This window comes from Pyrus communis, chromosome 6, assembly GCF_041283825.1.
Source record: "Pyrus communis isolate YQ-2024b chromosome 6, ASM4128382v1, whole genome shotgun sequence".
NCBI lineage: Eukaryota > Viridiplantae > Streptophyta > Magnoliopsida > Rosales > Rosaceae > Pyrus > Pyrus communis.
This window is the reverse complement of record NC_142570.1, coordinates 18,561,480-18,586,717: the sequence shown is the minus strand read 5'-3', so window position 1 is coordinate 18,586,717 and position 25,238 is coordinate 18,561,480. Positions and strand designations below refer to the sequence as shown.

Genomic DNA, 25,238 nt, shown 5'->3' with positions numbered 1-25,238 from the left:
AATTGTATTTCTCTTTCTGTGAACATGAGAGGCTAAACCCCTATTTAGCTAGGGGGTGATTCAAAACCATGTTTATGCTTGCAATATGATTTGATTACTTTTGGTTGGAATTTCATGTATTGTGGATTCAATTTGTTTAACTGCTTGATTGATAACTTATTTGTGTATGTTTATTGAGAGTGCACGCTTAATTTTCATGCATGAATATGACGCTAGAATATAAGTGAGTTTCACCTAATAGTTATGAATTTATATTCACAAGTAGTGGAGGTTGCTTATAAACAATCGCGTTAAATGAATTCTTGGCACTAGTTTCATGCTCATCATAGTAACGAATGCCTCGTCGACACTTATAGTTTTCATGATGCTTAATGATCTTTGATTGTATCTTTATTGTGCTTTTCACGTAAAGGACTTTTAGAGAATGTTTTGAATTGCGTTGCGCTAACCCATCCAATTCATTAACTTAAGGAAAACTTGACGGTTAATTTAAGCGGACCTAATTAACCCGGGGTGTTGAGTTTCATAATTCATCGAAAGACCAACTGAAAATCAAATGGTATGCAAGTGTAACATGTGTGGAGAAGAACCTTCTAGCTAGCATTCATCCATATTTTCATCACATTCATATTTATATTCTGCCTTTTAATTACAATCTTTGCATTTAGTTAATTTCGTCAAAACCTCAATCCCCCTTTACTTTAGTGTCTAATTTAGTTAGAAAGTGTCTTAGTTTGTGTTTATAAGTGTTTTGTATTCTTTGAGTCTTTTGATTTGTTTAGTGTTTTAACGTTTGTTTTACGTTTTTGAGTCAATTTCCAAGTGAATTAGTAATCCCTCCTAATCCCCGGTCTAGAACGATCCCTACTTGCATCTTTACTACAATTGTCACAAGAGGGTTTTAATTTGTGTGCTGAATTAGTTCGCATCAAATTTTTGGCGCCGTTGCCGGGGATTAGCAACTTTGCTAATCCCTTGGATTGTTACTTTCTGTTTAATTTAGTTTTTGTTAGGAATTCTGACCTTGTTTTGTTTTCCTTGTTTTAGGTACTAGTGCATGACTCGGAGTTCTCAACCGATTCGTGAGCATATCTCTGATTTTGACAGCGATTTTGAGAGGACTTTGAGACGGAAGAGGAAGCGACACGAACCAAGTCCACAAAGCCCAGAACCTGACCTCGAAGAACAAGTTCTAGAGGAGGAGGAAGAACCCACGGCAAGGATCTTTGAGGAACCACAAGTCATGGCCGTGGATACCCGGACACTCAAGGAGCTTTCGGCCTCGGGATTGGATAATGCCGCACCCTTGTGCATTCAATACCCCACGGCTGCCCAAGGTAAGACGGATGAGTTTGAATTAAAGTCAAGTTTGCTTCATCATATTCCTAAATACCATGGCTTGTCCATGGAAGATCCTAACAAACATTTGAAAGAATTTGAAGTAGTTTGCTCTAGTATGACTCCCGTCACTGTTGACGGAAATATCTTGAAGATGAAGGCTTTTCCATTCTCTTTGATGGATAAAGCCAAAGATTGGTTATATGAGTTAGCTCCCGGCACTGTCACTTCTTGGGAGAGTATGAAGAGAGCGTACTTGGAGAAGTTCTTTCCAACTTCTCGCATCATCCTCCTACGCAAAAAGATAAGCGGAATCCAGCAAGAAGAAGGTGAGTCTTTTCCTACGTATTATGAACGATTTAAATCACTTGTTGCTTCTTGTCCACAGCATCAGATGAAGGAGGAGTTGCTCTTGCAATATTTCTACGAGGGTCTCTTACCTCTAGAACGTCAAATGCTTGATGCTTCGGCGGGTGGAGCATTGGTGGACAAGACGCCCAGGGATGCCAAGGTCTTGATCGCTAACCGAGCATTGAACGCTCAACAGTATGAAGGAGTAGGCCAAAGAGGACCCCCACGGCAGCAGGTTCATGAGGTAAGTTCCGCACCTGATATTCATTCACAGTTAGCTAATCTTACTTCCATTATGTCACAGATGGCCGAGGGAATGAAGATGCAAGGACCTGTGGTATGTGGCGTATGTTCTATCCAAGGACATGTCTCCGAAAAGTGTCCTCAACTCATCGAGAATGGCGGATGGGAGAGTGCGAATGCCATTGGGTTTCAAAGCCAAAATCAGTCAAGACATGATCCATACTCCAACACGTATAATCCGGGGTGGCGAGACCACCCAAATTTCAAGTGGAGGGATTCCCAGCAACCTCAGAACCAAGGAGTCTTTAGGCAACAACCCCCGGGGTTCTTTTCCAAAACCTACGGCCCACCCCAAAATCAAGCCCAATCCGGCCCAAGTGCCTCAGGTACGTCTCTTGACAATGATGCACTTCTTAAGATACTAACTAAGTTGTCTAATGGGCAGGAAGATCAAGCGAAGGCTATGCAAAACCAAGATAAGAGGGTGGATCAACTTGAGAAACAAATTGGGCAGATTGCCGAGTTTGTAGGTAAGTTTCGAGATCCCGGACAACTCCCTAGTTCCACCATTCCAAACCCAAAAGGAGGGTTCGAAACGGCCAACGCAATTACCTTGAGAAGTGGCAAGGAAGTTGGCATTACATCCAAACTATCACCATCAAGCCCCCGAAGAGGATGAAAGACGGAGAATTGAAGAGGATGAAGCAAGCCAACCCACAGCAAAGGTGGAAACACCTTTGCCACAAGCTTCAAATGACTCCAAATTGTCTAATTCGGCCAAAAAGGGTAAGAATGTGTCAAATTCGGTTCCTACTAATGTTTTTCCTTTCAATGTGCCTTTACCTAGTAGGTTCATGCAAACAAAGAAGGAGGAGCAGGAGAAAGACATTCTGGAGACGTTTAGGAAGGTCCAAGTAAACATTCCTTTACTTGATGCCATTAAACAAGTCCCGAGGTATGCAAAGTTTTTAAAAGAGTTATGCACAACTAGGAAAAGAATTTCAAACAAAGAAGTTGTGAAAGTGAGTGAAAATGTATCGGCGGTTTTGCAACGAAAGTTGCCTCCAAAATGTAAGGATCCAGGGAGCTTTACTATCCCATGCATAATTGGAAAAACTAAATTTGAACAATGCATGTTAGATTTAGGTGCTTCTATTAATGTCATGCCATATTCCATTTATGCATCTATGAACCTTGGTGAGTTAAAACAAGATGGCGTTGTAATTCAATTGGCCGATCGTTCTAATGTTTATCCCAAGGGAGTCCTTGAGGATGTTTTAGTGCAGGTTAATCATCTCATCTTTCCTGCAGATTTCTATGTCTTAGACATGGAGGATTCGAGCGATGCTCCATCATTGCCACTCTTGCTAGGCCGTCCATTCATGAAAACGGCCCAAACAAAGATCGATGTGGCCAAGGGAGCACTAACAATGGAGTTTGGTGGTGATATAATTAAATTTAATGTTTATGACTCTATTAAGAATCCTAACGATAGCCGTTCTTGCTTTGTCGTAGATATGCATAAGGACAAAGGGCCGAAAGGATCCACACTTACCACGAAGGATGTATCAAGCACCACCATTGGAGAAGAACTTGGAGTGATTGGTCTACAACCACCCAATATGGCCGAAACTTCAAATGGGGACATTGAGCCCAATCGATTTACAGGTGGTGGGAGCAGTTATATGGATTGTCGGAACCGAAGCACCACCATCAGGGAGGATCACTATCCCCTCCCATTCAGTGAGCCATACTACGAGAAATTTCAAGAAGTATACCGTGGAGGACATACCCCCCCATTCCGTGAGCCAGAGTGAAGATTAAAAGAAGGTTTCGTCCGGCTGGAAGACGTTAAAGCAAGCGCTTCTTGGGAGGCAACCCATGCATTCAACAAGGAGAAGATGGAATTTACAATCCATAACCAGATTTGCGTTCCTAACCTCTTCTCTTTGTTATTTACATTCTGCCATGTTTTTGTGTTTACTTTTATTTGGTGTGATTTTAAGCTTGAAACATTGAGGACAATGTTTAGTTTAAGTGTGGGGGGGTAACATTCTGTTTTGAGATATTTTTGCATGAAATTCGTAGGGTATTACCACCTAACATGTCTAAACTTGTTTCCCACTGTTTTTAAGTGTTTTTAAGCTATTTTAGAGTGTTTTAGAGTGTGTTGACTTAAAAATCCGAAAATACCATAAAAATGTAAAAAATTGTTTTGAAAAACCCAAAAAGAGTTGTTTTTGTGTGTTTGTTTGTGTCGTAGGTCACCTTCCAACGCAATGATGAGGATTTGGTTTCTGATTGCATGATGATTAAAGAAAGTTACAAACATGGATGGACATTTGATATACTCTTTGGTTTATGCTTGGTTGTAGTTATAATTTACGAATTCACATGTAATCACAAAAGAAAAAAATCAGTTTTTGTAACATGCTTGAAGGAAGGAACTCAAACTAACGCTACATCCCGGTGAGACTTGAGCCTAAACATTATTTGGAGAGTTAATAATCTGTGCATCATTGTTTTCTTAAGTCGTTGCATGATCTCATTACTCATTGCTCGGTTACTACTTAGAAGGCGTTTCATCACTTAGTTCCAAATGCTAGAACTCATGCCCATTTCATTCAAAGCATGTCATTGATTTGCATAACACATATTCAAGATGAAGTTGTGTAGTGACCACCATCAAAGCCAAACAGCCATGTGCCCGTCACTCATTTTGTGTTTAAGTTTAACCCCATTGAGCTGTGTTAGCCATGTTCTTTGTTAACCCATATCATCCTCACCTAGCCTAGATTAGGACCATCCGTACCCTTGTTCTTAAAGCATAGTAAGCATGAATGAATTCCTTTTGATTAATGTGTTGCAGAAAATAAGTGTGGGGGAAGGATTATTGATGTGAGTTATGTGCCATAGGCACGGCTAGAAAAAAAAAAAAAAAAAAAAAAAAAAAAAAAAAAAAAAAAAGTGAAAAAAAAAAAAAAAAAAAGAGTTGAAAAGAGATGAAAAAGAGTTCCAAAGTATGGTTTGTTGACGTAAGGGCCCAAAACAATGAATTAGGCCCTAAGAGTTGTTTGAATCTCCCCTATTTGTCTAACAGTTGATTTCTGCATTCTAAGGGAATTCTAGGTCTTAATTTCATTACTTTGCTTGCTATTGCTTAAAGAACTTTTGTTTATCCCTACCTTTCCTTGTGAGCCAATACCCGAAGCCCCGTTACAACCCTTGACTTCTATCTTGAGTGTTGTGCATTTCAATTGTGGAGATTGAATTTGGTATGAGCATATGGTGTCACTGGTTCTCGCATCTAAGTAGTAGCATCCCATTCATGAGATCATATCTAAACATGTTTAATTACTCCAGAAATTGCGTTCTTTGTTATAACATATGTGAGTACTAGTCTTTCATGTTTACATCAATCTTCTCACATATAACTAGTGTAGGGTGTGTAATTAGACAATTTGAGTGAAAATTGAGTGCATAACTAGTGAGGAATTGAGGGAATTCTCTAAGGCATGTTACACATTCAAAATGTGTTTTAATTGATTAAATGCGAACTAGTGAATGGTGACTATGATTAAGTATGTGCTTGAGGGGAAGGAAGACTAAAAGCTATGTGAGTAATGATCTTTGACATGTCATGTTTCATTGGAAATCCCTGAGGCAAATGTTGGAAGGTTTAGGTTATGTTTCGTTTGTTTATTTTTCGTCTTGTTTACTTTAGTTGTTTTGTTTTGCTCGAGGACTAGCAAAAGTTAAGTGTGGGGGAATTTGATAGGAGCATATTCATGCGACTTAATTAGCTTGTTCTCGTGTCGTTATGTTGTGTTTACTTAGCTATTTTAGTGTTTAAGGCTACTTTTGTGTATTTTCAGATTATAAGGCCAAAGTGTGCAAGAAGATGCAAATTGGAGTCTTTTGGAGCGAAAGAGGAATGAATGAGTTGAAGATTTGAAGAAACGACGAATTCCTACTCCAACGATGAATTCTTACCAAAACGAGGAATCCTACTCAAACAAGGTTTCCTACTTGAAGTAGGAAAGTTAACCCTAAGTTTCCCGTTTTGGTAACCTTTCCTAATCTAAACATCCGTATTTTCTAGCCACTTTGAAGACCTTGTAGGTACTTTAGAACACAAAACCAAGGCCCTAGTCTCCCTTTAATTTCTGATTTTATTTCCTAAATTCTAGAAGTCTTTGAATTTATTTTAGTTAATAAAAACAAGCTAGGGTTTATTTCTGAAATCATATATGTTTTAAACCCCTAGCCGCATCTCCCATCCATCATCCATAAACCCTAAGCCTTCTAGTTCTAATCTCAGCCGTTCCCTTTAATTTTCTCCCTAGCCGTCACTCCTCACATTCTCCCATTTTTCCACCATAAGCCGTAGCACCCATTCAGCCATTCTCCCATAATTCCCCCTAAGCCGTGGCATTCCATAATCATTCACCCTAATTCATGCAGCCGCACTCTTCACCATTCTACCCTAATAAACCAATTATTTTCTCCCAACAGCCGCACTTTCTCCCTGCCATTCCAGCCGAACTTCTCCCTGCCATTCCAGCAACTGCCGCAGCCATCCCCTCCACTCCAGCCACCTTCCACACCTCCATACACCTTTCCACCACCATTGCCGCCCACTTTAACACCCTAAATCCATCCCAAAGTCAGAAAAATCACCCAAATAAACCCACACAACATCTCTGCCGCAGCAAGGAGAAGAGGAAAGAGGAGCTTGGACGCGCCGAAATTCAAGTGGATTCGTTGGGCGTTCTAGGTGTAATCAATCCTTTGTGCTTTATGTTTAAATTCAATTGTATTTCTCTTTCTGTGAACATGAGAGGCTAAACCCCTATTTAGCTAGGGGGTGATTCAAAACCATGTTTATGCTTGCAATATGATTTGATTACTTTTGGTTGGAATTTCATGTATTGTGGATTCAATTTGTTTAACTGCTTGATTGATAACTTATTTGTGTATGTTTATTGAGAGTGCACGCTTAATTTTCATGCATGAATATGACGCTAGAATATAAGTGAGTTTCACCTAATAGTTATGAATTTATATTCACAAGTAGTGGAGGTTGCTTATAAACAATCGCGTTAAATGAATTCTTGGCACTAGTTTCATGCTCATCATAGTAACGAATGCCTCGTCGACACTTATAGTTTTCATGATGCTTAATGATCTTTGATTGTATCTTTATTGTGCTTTTCACGTAAAGGACTTTTAGAGAATGTTTTGAATTGCGTTGCGCTAACCCATCCAATTCATTAACTTAAGGAAAACTTGACGGTTAATTTAAGCGGACCTAATTAACCCGGGGTGTTGAGTTTCATAATTCATCGAAAGACCAACTGAAAATCAAATGGTATGCAAGTGTAACATGTGTGGAGAAGAACCTTCTAGCTAGCATTCATCCATATTTTCATCACATTCATATTTATATTCTGCCTTTTAATTACAATCTTTGCATTTAGTTAATTTCGTCAAAACCTCAATCCCCCTTTACTTTAGTGTCTAATTTAGTTAGAAAGTGTCTTAGTTTGTGTTTATAAGTGTTTTGTATTCTTTGAGTCTTTTGATTTGTTTAGTGTTTTAACGTTTGTTTTACGTTTTTGAGTCAATTTCCAAGTGAATTAGTAATCCCTCCTAATCCCCGGTCTAGAACGATCCCTACTTGCATCTTTACTACAATTGTCACAAGAGGGTTTTAATTTGTGTGCTGAATTAGTTCGCATCAATGATGCATGGACATCCAAGGCTGAGTGTTGTAATAATGGATGCCATGTGAGTGACGACTATTCATTGAAGATTGTTGCATTGGATAAATAGTTCTCACTATTTTGCTACAGTATTTTTTCTCATGGTTTTGTAAGGTTGTATATGTATTGATGGTTGAATTTACTTATATAAAAGGGTAATTTTGAGACCCTAGATATGGATTGAAAAAACCAACTTTAGTTCTCTCTTGTGAACAACAAAAGTGCAAACAGGAGCAGAAATAAATCATACAAGTTTCTTTTATTCCTCTTCTTTCGTACCATCTGCCATATATAAAAACAAGCAAAGATAATAAAACGGTATGATACTTTGGTCGTATTTCACTTCAACCTTCAACAAAGTTTCTCCCTCTCTTTCGACTATTTATAACATCAAGTTCCTTTATGCAACAAAGAATGGTCCACTAGCGAGTAGTGACAAAGTGTTGATTTGATGGATGATGGCTGCTCCCATTGTTTGCATGTGTTTTTATTTTATTTTATTTTTTTTATTTTGTATGTTGATAGTTTAATAAATTATTGTAACAAAGGTGAGAAACATTTTTATTTTTTTTTTTAAATTTTTTTATGTTGATAGTTTACTAAATTACTGTAACAAAGGTGAGAGACATATTACATGGATGTGTCACAACCTTCTGTGTTGTCATGGTCGGTACTTTAGCTAGTTACATTCACACTTCAAAACAATTTTTTAAAATGAACCACGATATGTTCATTCTTACATTACACATGAAATTTTACCATAACAATTTATACTTTCTGCCTATTTGATTGTCCGGTCAATTACTAAATTGATGACGTGAGACCATTTTTTTGTTGATATTGAAGCCATGCCCACACCATTCGGGCAAAAATTAGTTATTATAGAGTTTTAGCTTCCCTTGAATCAAATACTTCATTTTCTAAAACGATAATAAATTACACAGTTGGCCCCGTTATTAATTTAGTAGAGTAAATGATAGACAAAAATTAATAGGATTTCAAAAATCTCAAGGTGCAATGTGAAAAAACTGATACATCGTGCTTCATTTATTTGTTGATGTGGTTGACCCCTTATTTTTTTGGTTAATCGGTAGCTAGTAGCATCACATCAGCTCTTTTCCAATTTTCAATTAAGCACACCGCAAAGAGGGTTATGTTCCACAAATTCGATGTTCCTATCCATGCACTGAATGCCTTCCACATTACATTTTCGTTTAAAATTGGCAGGAAGAAAAGCAGTAGCAATTCATAAAAGCTGGTAGGATAGCTGCACCTGCTCTATACATAAACTACATAGTTATGGGACTCAATGTTTTTGAAATAAATCGATCATCGGTGGGAGTAACAAAACTACAAACCAACTCCGAAAAACATTTCTTCGTTTCATGTATTAATTTGTAGGTTTTGTTTAATAACGTATTCTTTTCTGTGGATAAATCAAGAACCACTGCAGCTCACGATAAAAGGTTTAGCATAGCTTATAAATTCTGAGGTTCTGATGCCCAGCTTCAGATCAACCTCGCCGCCGCCCAGCCAGAAGAAATCAGGACTAAGTTTCTCAATTGCTTCATCCATAATCACCTGAAAACAACCGACAGATCATCGTCACAATAGGAACAGCAAAACCAACCATATGTGCTCGCCTTATGCTTATTAAAATTCGTGTGATGAGGTGTTAGGTGTTGTCAGTGGTCACAAATAATCACTACGATCTCATTTCATAATGTTCTGTCATTGCGATCTTTTCTAGTGTACGACACATTATAGGACCCATGATAGGAATGTGAATGCCCACTTGATTCAAGCTCCACATATTTCAAACATTATATGCTGCTCCGTACACTAATGCATGTGAAAAAACACACACAAGGTTGTTTGTTGTCTGCCAAACCTCTCAACAGAGGTCTAACTCTCACTATCAATCAGTTTTTTGTCCAACAGAGTGGCAGATAATCATTAATCAAGACAACCAATACAATGGGCCAGCTTAACAGCTGGTCTGAAGGTTGGAAGGATTGAACATATAAAGCAGGCATCAGGAAAGGTTGGAAGGATTGAACATATAAAGCAGGCATCAGGCAATTGAACGAAGGGCCTGTGTGCTAGAGCTTAACCTGTCATGAAACGACACTGAAGTGGTTCGTCTCAAGAACTCCGGACAATACACGTGTAATTTAAAGAATGTGACGGTTATATGTGCACTAAAATCCAAATATAAGTTACCAAATCTAAAATAAAAATAGGATCCTTCATGTTAGAGAAAGTTTAAAAGAGATGAACAAATAATTTAGAAACGGGATCCATCCTAGTTTTTCTCATCAATCACATCAGACTTCTGACTACATCAGTTAATACCAAGTTTTATAATTATCAAGGCATAGATATGTGAGAGGCAAGGAATCTTAAGTATCATGTCAAGAAGAAATGATTCCTGTACCACAAGACCATTCAAAATAATTCCAGTTTCAAAGGACATGAAATACATCGTAAATAATTGCAAAAAACAAGTGCTCACTGGAATGTCTGTTTTCATGCCAACACATGTAACTGCATTGTGCTCAAACCCAGTCAATTGTATTGAAGTATCCTCAGGCGCAAGCCTCACTGCATAACCAACAACAACCCCTATTACCTTTTGAAATATACAATAAAGTAAGAAAGCTGACTAAAATTGAAGATCTCAATTTAAAAACCTGACAGGGGAGAACAGAAAGAAAAGCAAACAAAGCAACTAATTCTGGAAAACCCCTTCGTTTATTCATTGAGGTTTGGAGCACATTTTCAGTAGATTTTTAAAAAATGAAAGAAAGGATGGTTTATGGAAATGCAGTAGGAGTAATACAAAAAGAAACAAAGAATGGAGTTGGACTGACACTCTTTAATCTCAAATGTCCAATGACGCAAAGGGGTTAACGAAAAAAATCTACCAAAGCAATTGCAACACATCCCTATAACTATAAGAAAGATAAAAAAGGACAGATTTTTTATTTTTATTTGATAATAGGTTGCAAAAACAAAATTATGTGCAGAGAGTTGGACCATTGTTCTTTCAGAGTGAAGGAAAAATGGGGGAAAATGAGAAGATTATGAATCAAGCCATACCAAAAACAGATGCACGAAAAGCTCACACAACAATACAGTAGATGTGAAAAATAAAGATGCTCATGGGAGTAAAGCAGCAGTATTGAGAAACAAACATGGAATGGAGTTGGATTAATTCTGTTTATTTAATCAACTGTCCAACGAGGCAAAAGAGCAACAACAACAACAAAGCCTTATCCCACCAAGTGGGGTCGGCTATATGAATCCTAGAAGTAACATTGGAACACATCTCCATCGGTTAAGGAGAAGGCTCAAGCAGAGAGGATATTTAGTACAGTGTATGCACATATAAAATCCTGGAAAACATTTTCTTGAAAAGCAGATTCCCAAGACGATCAATGTGCAAAGAGCTGGACCAATTTTCGTTGGGAGAATGAAGAAATAAATTGGTGGATCTAAGAAACTCATGCATAAATCCTGTTAGGATTTGGTTCGTCTTTTGTTAAAGTCCTATTTTGTTTAGGATTGTATTAGGAAAGCTAAAGGTGCACAGATTCTTATCCTACAAGGATTAGGAAAGAATTAAAGTTTTCTTGTACAAGTAGATTAGGAATCCTTGAAGCCAAATTGGAATAGGAAAGAAAGTGAACTTTCCTATCCCATATAGACTAGGAAACCTAATCAGAAAATAGGATGTAAACCACGTCCTATACTTATAAATAGAGGTGCAGGAAAGGCTGAAAAGGAAGTGAGAGAAACGGAGAGACAGTCGAGGAAAGAGGGATTAGTCCTAGCATTTGCAGAATTAATGTATACTCTATTATTAATCAAAGATGCCGTGGTTTCTCTACCTAGAGAAATCACAACTTAATGTAGGCAAAAGTTCTGCCGAAGCAGTATAAATCTTGTGTGTTTCTAGTTGTTCTCTAATTTTGCTAAGTTCAGTCTAGTGCCGGAAACATCAAGGAACAAGATCCAGAGGGCAGTCAAAATTATAACAAATCCATCTCAAGAACAGTTGGACCAGAACGGCCCAAAATTGCAGAAAATATGTTTACACTTCTAGACTATATACTGAAAAGAAAGGAGGCATAGAAATAAAAAAAATAAAAAAAAAGACAATTGGAACAACTTTTCTATTTTTCAACCTGTCCAACAAGGTGAAAAGAGGGTTGAGAGGGAAATGTTCTCTTATAGCATTGGAACAGACTCCGTGGACTTAGAGGAGTACGCTCAAGCAGAAGGAATATTTATTTGATGTACATGGAAACCATTTGTCGGAAAATAGGTTTTCAAGAAGAACTATGTGCAAAGAATTGGACCAATTTTTTTGAAAGAGTAAAGGAAGAAGAGCGGCGAATCTAAGATTGCCATATCAAGTAAACTTGGGCAATAACAAATTATCCTCTAATACGATTACATGTCATGAAACATCAATGCGTATAAATTGGTACATCAGCGTTTTAAGACATTACAATACCTAACCCAAAATCACATTGAATATTGTCATTGTTCAAAGCATTCACCAAAGAGACGCAATGTTTCCATCACTAGTCTACACATGACACCTTCTACGAACTCACATTGCTAGTTTGCTACCTAATTGACAGTAGGAATTCTCCATGGTTGTACATATAACATGATGCACTCGTCAGAATTTCACACCAAAAAATGGAAAGAACATAATAAGCTCAAGATGCAAACATTTTGACATACACAAACGCAGTAATCGAGATCTTATCAACAAGTTACTGATTATCAAGATTCAAGAGAACAAGAACTGACTGTTGAATTTCTTTTTCGCTATCTTGCCGTCATTGAGCGAATACAAGAAGTTCTTAACAGCTTCAGCATTAAACCGAGCAGTGTACTGCACCCAAAAACAGAAGGACACAATTTCATACAACTCACACACCGGCGTTGTTATTGTTTCGATTAAAACACCCCCACAACAACAAAAAAATTGACACTATAAGTACCTGAACAACAACAACATAGTACTTTGAATTGTTGCGGTCACTACAATCAACGACACTGGATTGGGCCTGAGTGTTAACCTGGGAATGCAAATGCAAGGTCGTAAAATAATTAAAAAATTACAAATGGGGTATTTCGTAGAAACCTAAAAACGTTTTCGATATTAGGAATTAGGATTAAGTCAATGAAGACTACAAAGATTAAGCTGGGTACCAAGACAATGCTTTTGCAGAGATGGTGGATTGAGGCAGCGCGGAGAGCGTCGCGCCGGGCATCGAGGGACCAATCGTAGTAATCCGAAGCAACCCTCTTGAAGGCGAAGTCTTTTACGCCATTGGCGAGGAGAATGGCGGAGAGGCGGGCTTCGGTGGCGCCGACGGCGGCGTTTTGAGTTGAGGAAGGGATGGGGGTGGAGGTGGATTGGGGAAAAGAGGCGGAGGTGGAGCTCTCAAGCTTTGATATGCGTTCGAGGATTTGGGTTTGGATTCGCTCCACCTTTGCTAGTGAGTCTTCCATTTTCTGCCTCTCCCTGGTACAGTCTCCCTGCTCTGTTTTTCGAGCTTTGGGTAGGCTCGAGACCGACGCTCTCCTTATGGTGGTCTATGATTTCGTACAACCTTTTTTTTATTATATACATCATCATATATGCTAAAACTCAACCTTTTTTTTGCCCTTCCATTTTTGCTCTGTCTCTTTTGATGTTTCCACATTTGTAAAGTCGAATGACTGTTTTGCCCATTCACTCCACGCATCCATCATTGAGTTCTGTTTGTTTCCGCTTGTCTCTCACACATCTCAGCTGTATTGTTCTGCTCAGATTCCGCCTGTGTTGACACCCTTGAAACCATAGAAATCATCATCGATCAAGTTTCTGTTTCGACTGTGGCCTCTTAATTTTTGTCTTCATCTGACTGATTCCAGCTGTGTTCGCATCCTTCAAAACCTAGATACCAAAATTCCGATCAGTTTTCTGAAGCTTGGGTTTGATTATGTTCGGCTTCGTTCTGCTCCTCGCCTTCCTGTTCACAAGATTGGGTTTTCTCAGATTTGGTTCACAAGATTCGCCTTCCTGTTTACTTGGATTTTGAGATTTTTTTCTCTTTTATTTAAGTTTTTTCGCCTCTGCTGACAACATCTTTGGTGGGACTAAAATTCCAGATTCGTATAGCAACATGTCTAAACTGTTCAAGTTGTAAGTGCTGCTTCTGATTCTATGTCTTCTCGTAAGTTTAAAGGTAAAATTGTGTGATCTAACGACTACAATCTCTATTTATTCATACATCAAATTTAAAGCTCCAACTACAGAGGTGTAAATCCAAAAGATTTGTGATTAATCATAGCAATAATGGAGGGAATCATAGTTTTTTGTTGGGATACGCATATTCCCAACCACTGTGCAGGGAACATCTCCCGTTTCTAGCTGATGTTATATCACATTAGGTGATGGTGCTAGTTGTTTGGAATGACAATCGAGAAGTAGCTCTTAATATTTAACACGACGAATCATGTCAAGATTGAATATCTTTGTGTTTTTGTTGTTTCTTTCAGGAGTTTGAGGAACAGCAACTTACAAGGGCCTATTCCTGATTTCAGTAGGATTCCAAACCTTGGTTATGCACAGGTTCAAGTTTAAATGTGTAAAAAGTGTACCCACTTTTTATTCATGATGGTTAGTGCTCGCTTGCAACCCAATTTGCTGCTGTAAGTTTTGCGTTTTACAATCTGTTCATGCTTAAACCTCTTCCAATTTTGCAATTCTGCGTAAATCTTGCAGGTCCAGATGGGACACGTATCTGGGCAATGTTGGGATGTCTAGGCTTGGGTGGAGACGTGGACTTATGGAAGTGGTGAAGTAGCTTAGCTCTATCTCATTAGCTCTCATCTGTTCTGTTTAAGCTCATTGGTGCTGGCTGTGAGGTTTTTCGAAACTCTCAATTTTCGAGATCTGAAGCTTAGAATCCCATTCAACCACAAGGAAAAAAAAATGTTTTGGCATCCAAAAAGAAGCATGTGCAATCCTCTAATTCTATTAATATAAAAGAAGTGACGCAAATCCAATAAAGATGTAAATAAGAGCTATTAGTGGAAAAAATAGTTGTATAATTCCAGGCCTTGAAGAAGGCTACAAAGTATATGAGAATAACGTATCTAAATAGTTGAGGCTCACCACTAGGCCTTCTTGATACCCATTTTTAACTCGGATCCACACCAAGATTTCGGTTATGGGACCTGGCAACGTGGGCATAACCATCGCGCAAACCCTTTTAAGTGAAGGTTTAACCGATGAGCTCGTCCTCATTGGCACCAGTCCTAACAAGTGACGTGTTGAGATGCTTGATCTCCAACACGCCTCCACCTTTATACCTCATACAGAACTCATAGCGTTGGTCAGTTACACCGTCACTGTTGGATTTGACATTTGAATTGTGACAGCTGGTGCGCGTCAAAAGCATGTGGAGTCCAGGCTCAACTGCTACAAAAGAATGCATCTCATTTTTAAAAATTTATACCCTAACTCGTGCAACACTCCCCAAATTCCATCATATTAATTGTGACCAATCCAGTTGACATATTGACTTACATGGCATGGTAGCTATCCGGGTTCCTTAGCAATAGGATATTAGCGTCGTGTACAAATTTAGACTCGTCCAGATTTCAGTTCCTCATTGCTGATCACCTTGGTGTCAACACTTAAGATGTGCGGGTGATTTCATGTCATTTATCTATTTAATTCAAGCTTTTATTTTTTCTTCTTAACAAAATTGGAGAATTTGCAATCAATACAAATGCTTGTTCACTTATGGATGATTCATGTTATAGGCTTACATCGTTGGAGATCATGGGGACAGCTCAGTGGTACTATGGTCAAGCGTTACCATTGTTGGAATGCCGATGTTCAGAAAGCAGTAACAAATGGGTTGCAAGAAATAAGCATTAGATAGTATTCACACCAGAGTCATAGAGAGTTTAAAATCGTATACTTATTCGGCAACTGGATACTCATCAATAGCTAGCCTGGCTTGGGCATACTAAAAGATCAAAGGAAGATCCACCTGGTTTCGGTGCTCGCAACGGGGTTTCATAGAGTGATGGTGGGGAAATGTTGAATTCTAATTAAGCTATTTTGTGTATATTTCATCATAAGAGACATTTACAAGAAGGGGGCTCTTATAGGGAGCTCGAGAAAGGCTGAAAGCCATTGGACGAAGGAGGGAAACAAGCCACAGCAAGGACCAATGGTTAACCAAGCTCACCCTAATTACGAGTTACAATATTGGGCTAAACCTAGTTACAAGTTACAAAGAAGACATAAACCCTACAATTAAGGGAAAAATGAAGAAAGTGGCGGCTGTAACGCTCCCACGTGATTGCTAGATTTGCAGGAGCAACTTGTAACCTATACATCTCTTTCAATACTCCCCCTCAAGCTGGATCAAGGGGGTTCATTCATCCAAGCTTGAACAACAACCTTTGAAACTGTGTAGAGTCTAAGGCTTTTGTAAAAAAGTCTGCAAGTTGACCGTGACTTCTTGTGAACACGGTTTCCATCACTTTAGATTGAACTTGGGCATGAATATAATGGCAATCAACTTCAATATGTTTCGTCCTTTCATGAAACACAAGGTTGGATGCAATGTGCATGGCAACCTCGTTGCAACAAAACAAAGGCATAGGTTGCTTGCTGGTGAAGCCAAAGTCTAAAGAAAACCCCTTAACCAAATGAGTTCACAAGTTGTGGCTGCCATGGCCCTATACTTAGCATCGGCACTAGACCTTGCTACCACCATTTGTTTCTTACTTTTCCATGTGACGAGATTGCCTCCAACAAAGATGCAAAAAACCCATGGTTAACTTTCGTAAAGGGGGATTACCTACCCAGTCGACATCGGTGTATCCCATAATGTAATTGGAGCCATCTTTCTTCATGGGCAACCTACTGAGCCCTTGAGGTATAGAAGAATCTTTTTGAAATTTCCCATTGAACCAAGGTAGGTGATAGAATTTTTACCACACGTGCAAAAGGGTTAAAGGCACCTATAATACTTGCAAGAATGGCAAGGATATTGTAGTATAAATGGTTCTAGTAAGGTCGTTCTCCCCAAGGATTATTAAATAATTCGTATCAAACCAAATTTTAGTTAATTACTGCAAAGCAAAGATTTGGGATGATTGATTTTATGACCTAATTTAATACAAAACGAAATTAATAAATGAGAATAAAACAATCTGGAATATTAAAGATGAGGAAAAAGAAACAGTTTTTAGAAATTAAATTGAGAAAGCACTAGGGATCTGCCGTCACCTTAACAATCCTATATAGTTCTCCCAATTACTTATGACCTATACATGCATATTTCGAAGGTTAAGTTTTTCCTAATATATGCCTACTTGGACCCCCAATATAGAACGTATATCGAATATGCAATCCGTCTGTGGTATTCATATCAAATCTAAACATGCATGACTCATTAAGTTATGTGAAATCTTTTGAAAAACCATGCAACCTTTAAGATCTGGTATTCATCCTATGTGAATTTGCACATATTAATCACAAGAAGCCTTCGTCAATTTCAAGGACGGACCTCTGACCAAAATTGCATCAAATTACTTTTCTAAATATCCTAATGGTTGCGAATCACTAAGACAAATAGATAGTTTAAACCAATGATTAACAATTCAAAACATGCATGCATATTATCATAAGCAAATTGAAAACAAACTACATATTCTTGCTAAGGCTCGTGGCCTCACCATAGCAAAAAAGGAATTAGTTATGCATATTTGTCGATGCAAATTTTCGCCGTCTCTAGTTTTGATGAAAATGCAGCTGCAAAACAATCAACATCATTGATCAAGGACCTAAGCCTAAGTTAGTTTCTCTAAGTAGAGTAACTAACTTAGGCTTAGGCCAATGGATCTCCAATGCCTAAGTTAGTTTCTCTAAGTAGAGTACAATGTTTAAGGCTTTTAGAGGTAGCAAAAGCTTATTGAAATTTGGTAGAATAAGGGGTATATATAGGGGAGTGGCCAGCCATGGTGTTAGGGTTTTACCCTACACATGGCGGCATCCTATTGGCCATGGTTTTATGGAGAAATATGCTCAAGATATTAAATAGAAAATAATGTCTTGAGATAATGGAGTAATTATCCCTAATTGATTTAAATAGGGATTACTTACTTGAATGAAGTCAATCTTCAATTGGGAATGTATTAAAGATAAGATTTGATTAATCCTTATCTTTAATGTTTTGACTTTTCCTTGCCAAGGGCAGGTAAGTTGTGGACAGTCGTATTCAGCTGCTGGGACCTTCAAGGGTGTGAACTGCGCGTGGGAGAATCTGAGGGGCTTGCCCATTTGTTAAGGGCAATCTTGTGGGCAAAAGTCCACGTGTCGCCTCTAGAATTTTTGGAATTATTTTAGGCTCCACAAATTCCCCCACACCCGCTGGGCTGCATGTAGGAAAAGGACAGTAGGTCTCAAGCTGCATGGGCTTGTATAGTTGTTTCCCAATTTAAACTTGATTTCCTTCCTTGATTTGGAGATAGACTTCTGCTGGGAAAAGGAAACCAATTGCCCCCAATACCTTTTTAATTCTGCCTTAAGCAGGGGATTAAATAAAATTGGAGAACAATCATCATTCAACAAGGAAGAGAGAAGCCAGGGGAAGTTTGTTCCCCTACTCCTAGCTTTCTTCCTCTCTTGCCCTTGCAAAGAGTCGTCTCTTGTTGTTGTAGTGGGTAGTGTGGGCTACTGGTGGTACGACACGGGAATCGACTCGGATTGAGCTGAGGTGCTGGAGGTGCGAGCAAGGCTCGACGCGCAACTGGCATGGGCCGAAGAAGCAAGGGTGTGGAGTTAGGTTGGGGCCCGCTAGAGCTTGGAGGAGGGGAGAGAGGCATAGGGCGCTCGCCCCCCTTCTTGTGGCCTGGCCGTGTGGGTGAGTTGGGCCATAGGGCCTGGCGCTAAGCTCTGCAGTCCTTTCATTTTTATTTTATTTTTGTTTCTTTTCTTGTGAACTGCCTTAAAAAATATTTTTCTTCGTACTTGTACACACCAAAATTCTGTAACGAATGAAACGAGAACACATGTACAAAGTAGATTTGTATTGATTTGAACTTGTAGGTTACAATCTATGTTTACAATTTTCCTCTGATTCAGTCTTCAAATTTGATGTAGATGCATAGGTTGTTGATCCAAGGGTCACGATGACTTGATCTCAGACGAATGATTGAATGATTGCTTCAAGTTTTGAGCTTGAAACAACTCTTAGATGGCCTTCACCTCAAAGATGCGTCAAAGGTAGAGTTGATGTAGGACTTCGTTGATTCAAGGGTCATGACAACTTGATTGAATCGAACGTCGTTACAAGTTTTGAGCTTGCAACAAAGTCTTGAAGGTATCGACACAAGTGCTTGTTGATTCTTCAAGGGAGTGCTTCGGCTTTGGTCGAAAGAAAGCTTCAGCTTTGGTTGCGAGTTCTTCAAAGAGAACTTTGGCAGCGTATTAGTCTTCAAAGATTTGTGCAGAGATTCTTCTTAATGTGTAATTTTTTGACCCTTTTGTTTGTCTTAGGTCCTTGTATTTATAGACTTGCAAACTTATGCCTTTGGATGGATTTGGCTTTGATTTGTGTCTTGATTCATCCATGGGAAAATTTAGGCATATTTTATGTCTTAATTTTAGCCACCTTCCTCATATTGGCCAAAATTTATAGGCCTTGTTGCCTATTTGTGAGCAATCTTCAATTCTTGCTTATTTTGTGAAGATGTTTAGGCTTTCTTTCCGGTTTTTTGAGAGATTTTGGGCCCCTTGCCAATTTTAAGGGGGTTTTTCTCCCTTTTGTCGAATTTTGGGAATGTTTTACATTTCCTTTGCTTGATTTGTGCCACATGTCATTGATGACTTGTCCATTTGTGATGCGTCATATGCCACGTGGAGTTTTGTGAACCTTTCATATACAACGAAATTTACATGTCTACAAATGCCCCCACTTCAAGGCGCGTTGTAGGCATGTGCTTGTCACATGTAGGAAACGTGGTTTGAAGTCCTGCAATGTCAATGTTCTAACTCAAGGGTCATCGAGACTTGATCTTGAATTAGTTTGCTTCTTCAAGGGCCGTAGAGGCATATTTCTTGAACGAAACATTTCTTCAAGGGCTGTAAAGGCATATTTCTTGAATTGAGATGAGGAATTTCCTCAAGGGTCGTTGAGGCGTATTTCTTGGACGAAACATTTCTTCAAGGGCCATTGAGGTGTTGAGGCGTATTTCTTGGACGAAACATTTCTTCAAGGCCCGTTGAGGTGTATTTCTTGAATGAAATAAGAATTGTCTTCAAGGGCCGTAGAGGCCTAGTCTTGAGTGAAAATGAAATTTTCCTTCAAGGGCCGTAGAGTCTTGATCTTGAGTGAAAATGAAATTTTTCTTCAAGGGCCGTAGAGGATTGATCTTGAAAGAAATATTTTTTTTCTTCAAGGGCCGTAGAGGCTTGATCTTGAAAGAAATTTTGGAAATGGATAAATCGGCACATACTTATTGTGCGTATTGATTTTGCATAATTTTGACAAAATACAGTTGGGTGTATTTTGAATTTTTTCCTTGTGGTTGTAGGAAAAAAATGTTTTTGCTTTCTTAGGTAGGAATCTCCTTCAATTTCCTTCAAAATGTTGGAAAGCCTTGGTGATTTCCTTCAAGGATTAGGAAAGCCTTGATGATTTCCTTCAAGATTTTGGAAAGCTTTGATGATTTCCTTCAAGGCTTTGGAAAGATTTAATACTTGTCCTTCAAGGTTTTAGAAATCTTTGATGCTTGTCCTTGGGTAAGTAGGATTTTCATTTTTTTTTTCTTTCCTATTTCTTTTCCACGGCAAGGAGGAGGTGTATTTTCCTTTCCCCTTTTGATTTCCATGGCAAGGAGGGGTATTTTTCCCTTTCCCTTTTGATTTCCACGGCAAGGAGGGGTATTTCCTTTGATATTTTGGAAATTTTGAAGCCCTTATCTTATTTTTTTTTTCCTTTTCTTTTCTTTGCTGATTTTTGGTGCAAAAACCGCATGCTTTTGTTTTGGGAAACTTTGAAGATTTGTCCTTGGTTTGGGAAACATGTCATCTGACTTGCACACCAAGTTTGAGGTCGATTTCTCTTCTGGAAAATTCTGTAAAAATATGGGAAACGTAGCTTTATCTCTTATCTTTTGAGGCATATATCGCACACCACTAGGAAAGTCGAACATCATCAGCCTTTTAGGTTCCTTCTCCAATTGGCCTTGTATCAAGATTCCTCCAGAAAGTCGAATTATCACCAAAAACGTCCTGCTTGCGCAGATTGGTTGAAACTAGCCATTTTTTGCTTGGAAATTACTTCTTTTTGTTGGAATGTGCTTCCTTATTTTGATTTTCCTTTTGCTATTTGGGTATGTATTTCCCTTATAGTATTAGGAAGCAATTGACCCCTATCTATAGGACAATTGGGTGTGTATTTTTTTTTTCACAATTCACAACCCAGCTGTGTTTTGCAGTGGGTTTTGCTACTTGCTTGCCGTGGGTTTTGCTTGCTTGGAGCTTGTTGCAATGCGTCACTTTTTTCCTATGGTGTTGTGTAAAAGACTGCAGCGGGTTTACGTTGTGTGGTGCCTTTTGGTCACAGTTTTCCTTTGGTGGTGACGTTGCCGTGTAGTGCAAGAAACTGCTTGCGTAATCGCTACGGGTTTGCGTAGTGCGATTGGGTGGCATTTTTGTTTTCTTTGCTACTATAGCATGCATTGAAGGACCATTTTGTAGCTACCCTCTTTGCCGTGCAATGCAAGAAACTACTTGTGTAATCGCTGCGGGTTTGTGTAGTGCGATTGTGTAGCATTTTGGTTTTCTTTGCTACTTTGGCGTGCGTTGAATGACTGCCTTGTAGCTGCCCTTTCTGCGCTGCTCTTCCAGCTTTTGTGGCTGATTTCTCTTCATTATTGTGACTTTGTCATCGTTATCCTTCAACGCTTACGAGGTTTGTCTCGCATGTCATTTGCTTTAGCGAAGCAATATTTTTTCTTCTTTGTTTTTTCCTTGCCATCCCACCTTGTGCTTATGTTGCATTGTTTGTTTTGTTGCAGCCATGATATTTTTTATGTGCTTTAAGAGCAATACCATCACCATTCTTGCAAAGGAAGACGCTTGTTCTTCCTTCAAAAGACAACTCTATGCACATCAAGTCGTTGTCTTCTGATGCATGTTGGGAGGTGATAGATTTTGGTCGACCAAATAAGAAGAAGAAGGAGTGTATGTCGAGGATTCTTATCTTGAATCCTTTGCACCATGCTCATGACAATTCATCGGCTTTGTTTAAGCTTCTTGGTGATCGTGTCCGTAGTGGAGCTCTGCGACTTTGAATAGTACTTTGCCGACTATTGGAGAAGCCGTCTTTTTTTTTTTTTGTTTTTTTGTTTTTTTTTTTTTAAAGAAATAAAGTATTCATATTCTTGATTTTGCTTTTCATTCTTCAAAGTATTTGTGTTTTTGTTGATGATGTGACTATGCTTGAAGTTTTGAAGTTTCAAGTTACCTATATAGCCTAAGTTAAGGAGGGATAAAGTCATGATGTAGTTCAAATGAGTGATGGGTTGCTTTGATGGTTTTGATTGTGATTTTTCCATACACAGTGTATGTTCTTGCGGGCCAGGAGCGTTGGGTGTCACATTTTAAGCTCGTGCGAAAAATGAGCATTGGATGTCACCTTTTAAGCTCATGTGAACAAGGAACATTGTTGCCATGTGTAGTTTAGGCTCGTGCAGGCAAGGAGCATTGTTTCCGTGTGCAATTTAGGCTCATGCAGGCGAGAAGCATTGTGCCGTGTGCAGTTTAGGCTCGTGCAGGCGAGGAGCATTGTTTGTTTGGTTTAAGGGGTAGTAACGTTTCAAGATTCTGCCATTGATGGGGCCGATCTTTAAGCCATCTTCCACCATGATTAAGTAGGCGCTGTTGGTGTAGACCTCTTGTATTACGTAAAGTCCATCCCACTTTGATGTTAAATTGCTTTTTGTTTTGTGAGTTGTGATGATAGGCCTTTGTAATGCCAAGAGAAGATCTCCAGTTTGGAAAGACCTTGGTTGGATTTTCTTGTTGAATGCCTTGGATAGCCGTGCTTGGTAGCATTCCAAGTATTGTTGAGCTTTGAGCCTATTTTCATCGAGTACTTCCAACTTTTGAAGTCGTAGCTTTGGGTTTTCCTCTTTAGTCAAGCCTTCTTGTATAGTCATCCTTAGTGAGGGGATTTATCTTTCGAGCGGCAAAACAACTTCCACGCCATATACAAGAGAATAAGGCATAGCTTGGGTAGGTGTCCTATGTGTTGTCCTATATGCCCAAAATGCTTCACTTATTCTTTCGTGCCAGTCTGTCTTTGTTTGGTTGATCACCTTCTTCAGGAGGTTGCACAACGTTTTGTTGAATGTTTTTGCAAGGCCGGTCACTGGAGCATGATACTTGGAAGACTTGTGTTGCTTGAACTTATATTTCTCACAAAGATCATCCATGAGTCGGTTGGATAACTGTTTTCCGTTGTCGGTGATGATGTAATGAGGCACACCATATTGATAGATGATATGTTATTTGATGAAATGGACGACAGTTTCCTTCTTGACTTCCCTTAGGGGTACGTCTTCAGCCCACTTGGAGAAGTAGTCTGTTAAGGCTAAAATGTAGGCTTCTTCGGCAGATGATTTTGGTGCGATTGGTCCTACGACATCCAATCCCCATACATCAAAGGGCCATGAGGCAACTGTAAGGCGTAAAGGCTTAGGTGTTTGATGTATGAAGTTGGCATGGAATTGGCAAGCTTGGCGCCTTTTGGAGTATTCTAGGAAATTCTTCACCATGCTTGTAGTAACCCATTCTTTTGAGCTAGAAATGTAGCTTTAGTCCAGACTGATGCTCTTCACATATGCCTGAGTGTGCTTCTTCCATGGCTTGATTGGCTTCTTCCTCACCTAGGCATCTTAGAAGTACTCCTTCAAAAGAGCATCGGTATAGTGTTTCTTTGTAATCAAGGAAGCGAGATGCTTGTCAACATATTTTAAAGTGGTGTTTAGGATCGTCTGGAAGCTTTCCATGCTCCAAGTAGTCAATCAGCGGTTGTCTCTACTCCTTAGTGTGGACTGGAAGTACTGAGATGATGTTTGTGTCATCTAGTAGCATTTCAATGATGAGTGGGATCACCCATCTTTGGTAAACTAGCACGTCTGTAGCTTCATCTTCTCTTAGCACTCTACTTGAAGCTAAGTTAGCGAGAGCGTCTGCCATTTGATTTTCTTTTCTTAGCACATATTCTAGTGTCATAACCTCAAACTTTTGTAGCAGTTGAGTTGCTAGCCAGAAGTATGGGACGAGATCATCTTTCCTCACCTCATATTTAGTCAAGAGTTAATTGATTATGAGCTTGGAGTCAACATACACTTCTGGCATTGTGATTTCCATGTCAATCACCATTTGGAGTCCAATAATCAATGCTTGGTACTTGGCGATGTTGTTGGAGCACAACACGCTTAATTGGAAGGAATATGGTAGTAGTTGTCTTTATGGTGACATGAATACTACTCCTGCCTCGGCTTTGTCCATTCGTGTGGATTCATCAAAGAACATTGTCCATGTTAGGAAGATGTCAATGTAGAACACCTCATCGTCAGGCAAGTTGTTCGAGATTTTCCAATCGGTTAGGATTGGGTGATCGGCAAGGAAGTCCGCTAGGGCTTGTCCCTTGACAGCTTTGGCTAAGATGTGGATGATCCCGTGTTATTTGAGAAGCAACGCCCATTTAGCTAGTCGCCCTGTCAGAACCAACTTGGACATAATGTACTTAACCAGGTCGGCTTTAGCAACCAAGTAGATGGTGTAAGCATGCATGTAATATCTAAGCTTTTAGACAGCAAAGACTAGGGCAAGGAACATCTTTTTTATCGGTGAGCAGTTAAGCTCGGCACCAGTAAGAGTTCTACTTAGGTAGTAGAATGCTCTTTCCTTTTGGTCTTCATTTTCTTATGCCAAGAGTGCCCTAATAGAACCTTCTTATGTGGCAATGTATAGAATGAGCAGCTTTCCAGGCACGGGTACTCCTAAGACATGTAGGCTTGCCAGGTACCATTTTATGCTTTCAAAAACACTGCGATAGGCGTCATCCCATATGAACGGAGCGTCTTTCTTCATGAGTCGACTGAAGGGTTGACAGCGTCCAGCAAGGTTAGAGATGAAACGCCTAATGAAGGCTAGCTGTCCTTGTAGACTTTTTAGCTCATGTAGATTCCTTGGCTCGGGCATGCTTTGAATAACCTTAATCTTTGATTGGTCCACTTTAATACCACGGTGCTTAATAATGAAGCCGAGGAACTTCCTAGAGGTGACGCCAAATGCACACTTCAACGGGTTCATCTTGAGGTTGTAATGCCGTAGTTTGTTGAACACCATTTGTATATCTTTCAAGTGATCGGATCTCTTCTTGGTCTTGACAACTACATCGTCTACGTAACATTCTATGTCTTCGAAGA

The 25,238-nt window shown here is 39.2% G+C and overlaps 2 protein-coding genes and 1 long non-coding RNA gene across 4 annotated transcripts; 2 read left to right on the top strand and 1 right to left on the bottom strand.

The window, feature by feature from the left end:
- Nucleotides 1-1,057: 1,057 nt before the first annotated feature.
- LOC148696384 (uncharacterized) lies at nt 1,058-3,679 on the top strand. Its single transcript, XM_088695201.1, has 2 exons — nt 1,058-2,256; nt 3,601-3,679. The coding sequence occupies exons 1-2, from the start codon at nt 1,058-1,060 to the stop codon at nt 3,677-3,679; spliced, it is 1,278 nt and encodes a 425-aa protein (XP_088551327.1).
- A 5,380-nt stretch (nt 3,680-9,059) lies between these two features.
- On the bottom strand, nt 9,060-13,343 carry LOC148696383 (uncharacterized). Its single transcript, XM_088695847.1, has 5 exons — nt 12,930-13,343; nt 12,719-12,796; nt 12,525-12,609; nt 10,213-10,301; nt 9,060-9,278 (listed from the first exon to the last, which is right to left on the bottom strand). Exons 1-5 carry the CDS (start codon nt 13,230-13,232, stop codon nt 9,135-9,137), a joined length of 699 nt encoding a protein of 232 aa, XP_088551973.1. The 5' UTR covers nt 13,233-13,343; the 3' UTR covers nt 9,060-9,134.
- A 64-nt stretch (nt 13,344-13,407) lies between these two features.
- On the top strand, nt 13,408-14,869 carry LOC148696382 (uncharacterized). Of its 2 annotated transcripts, none has more exons than XR_015963659.1 (3): nt 13,408-13,951; nt 14,265-14,385; nt 14,491-14,869. It is a non-coding gene; the product is annotated as an uncharacterized LOC148696382 (long non-coding RNA). The 2 variants fall into 2 exon arrangements; XR_015963658.1 differs by having other exon boundaries at nt 13,452-13,908.
- Nucleotides 14,870-25,238: the final 10,369 nt, after the last annotated feature.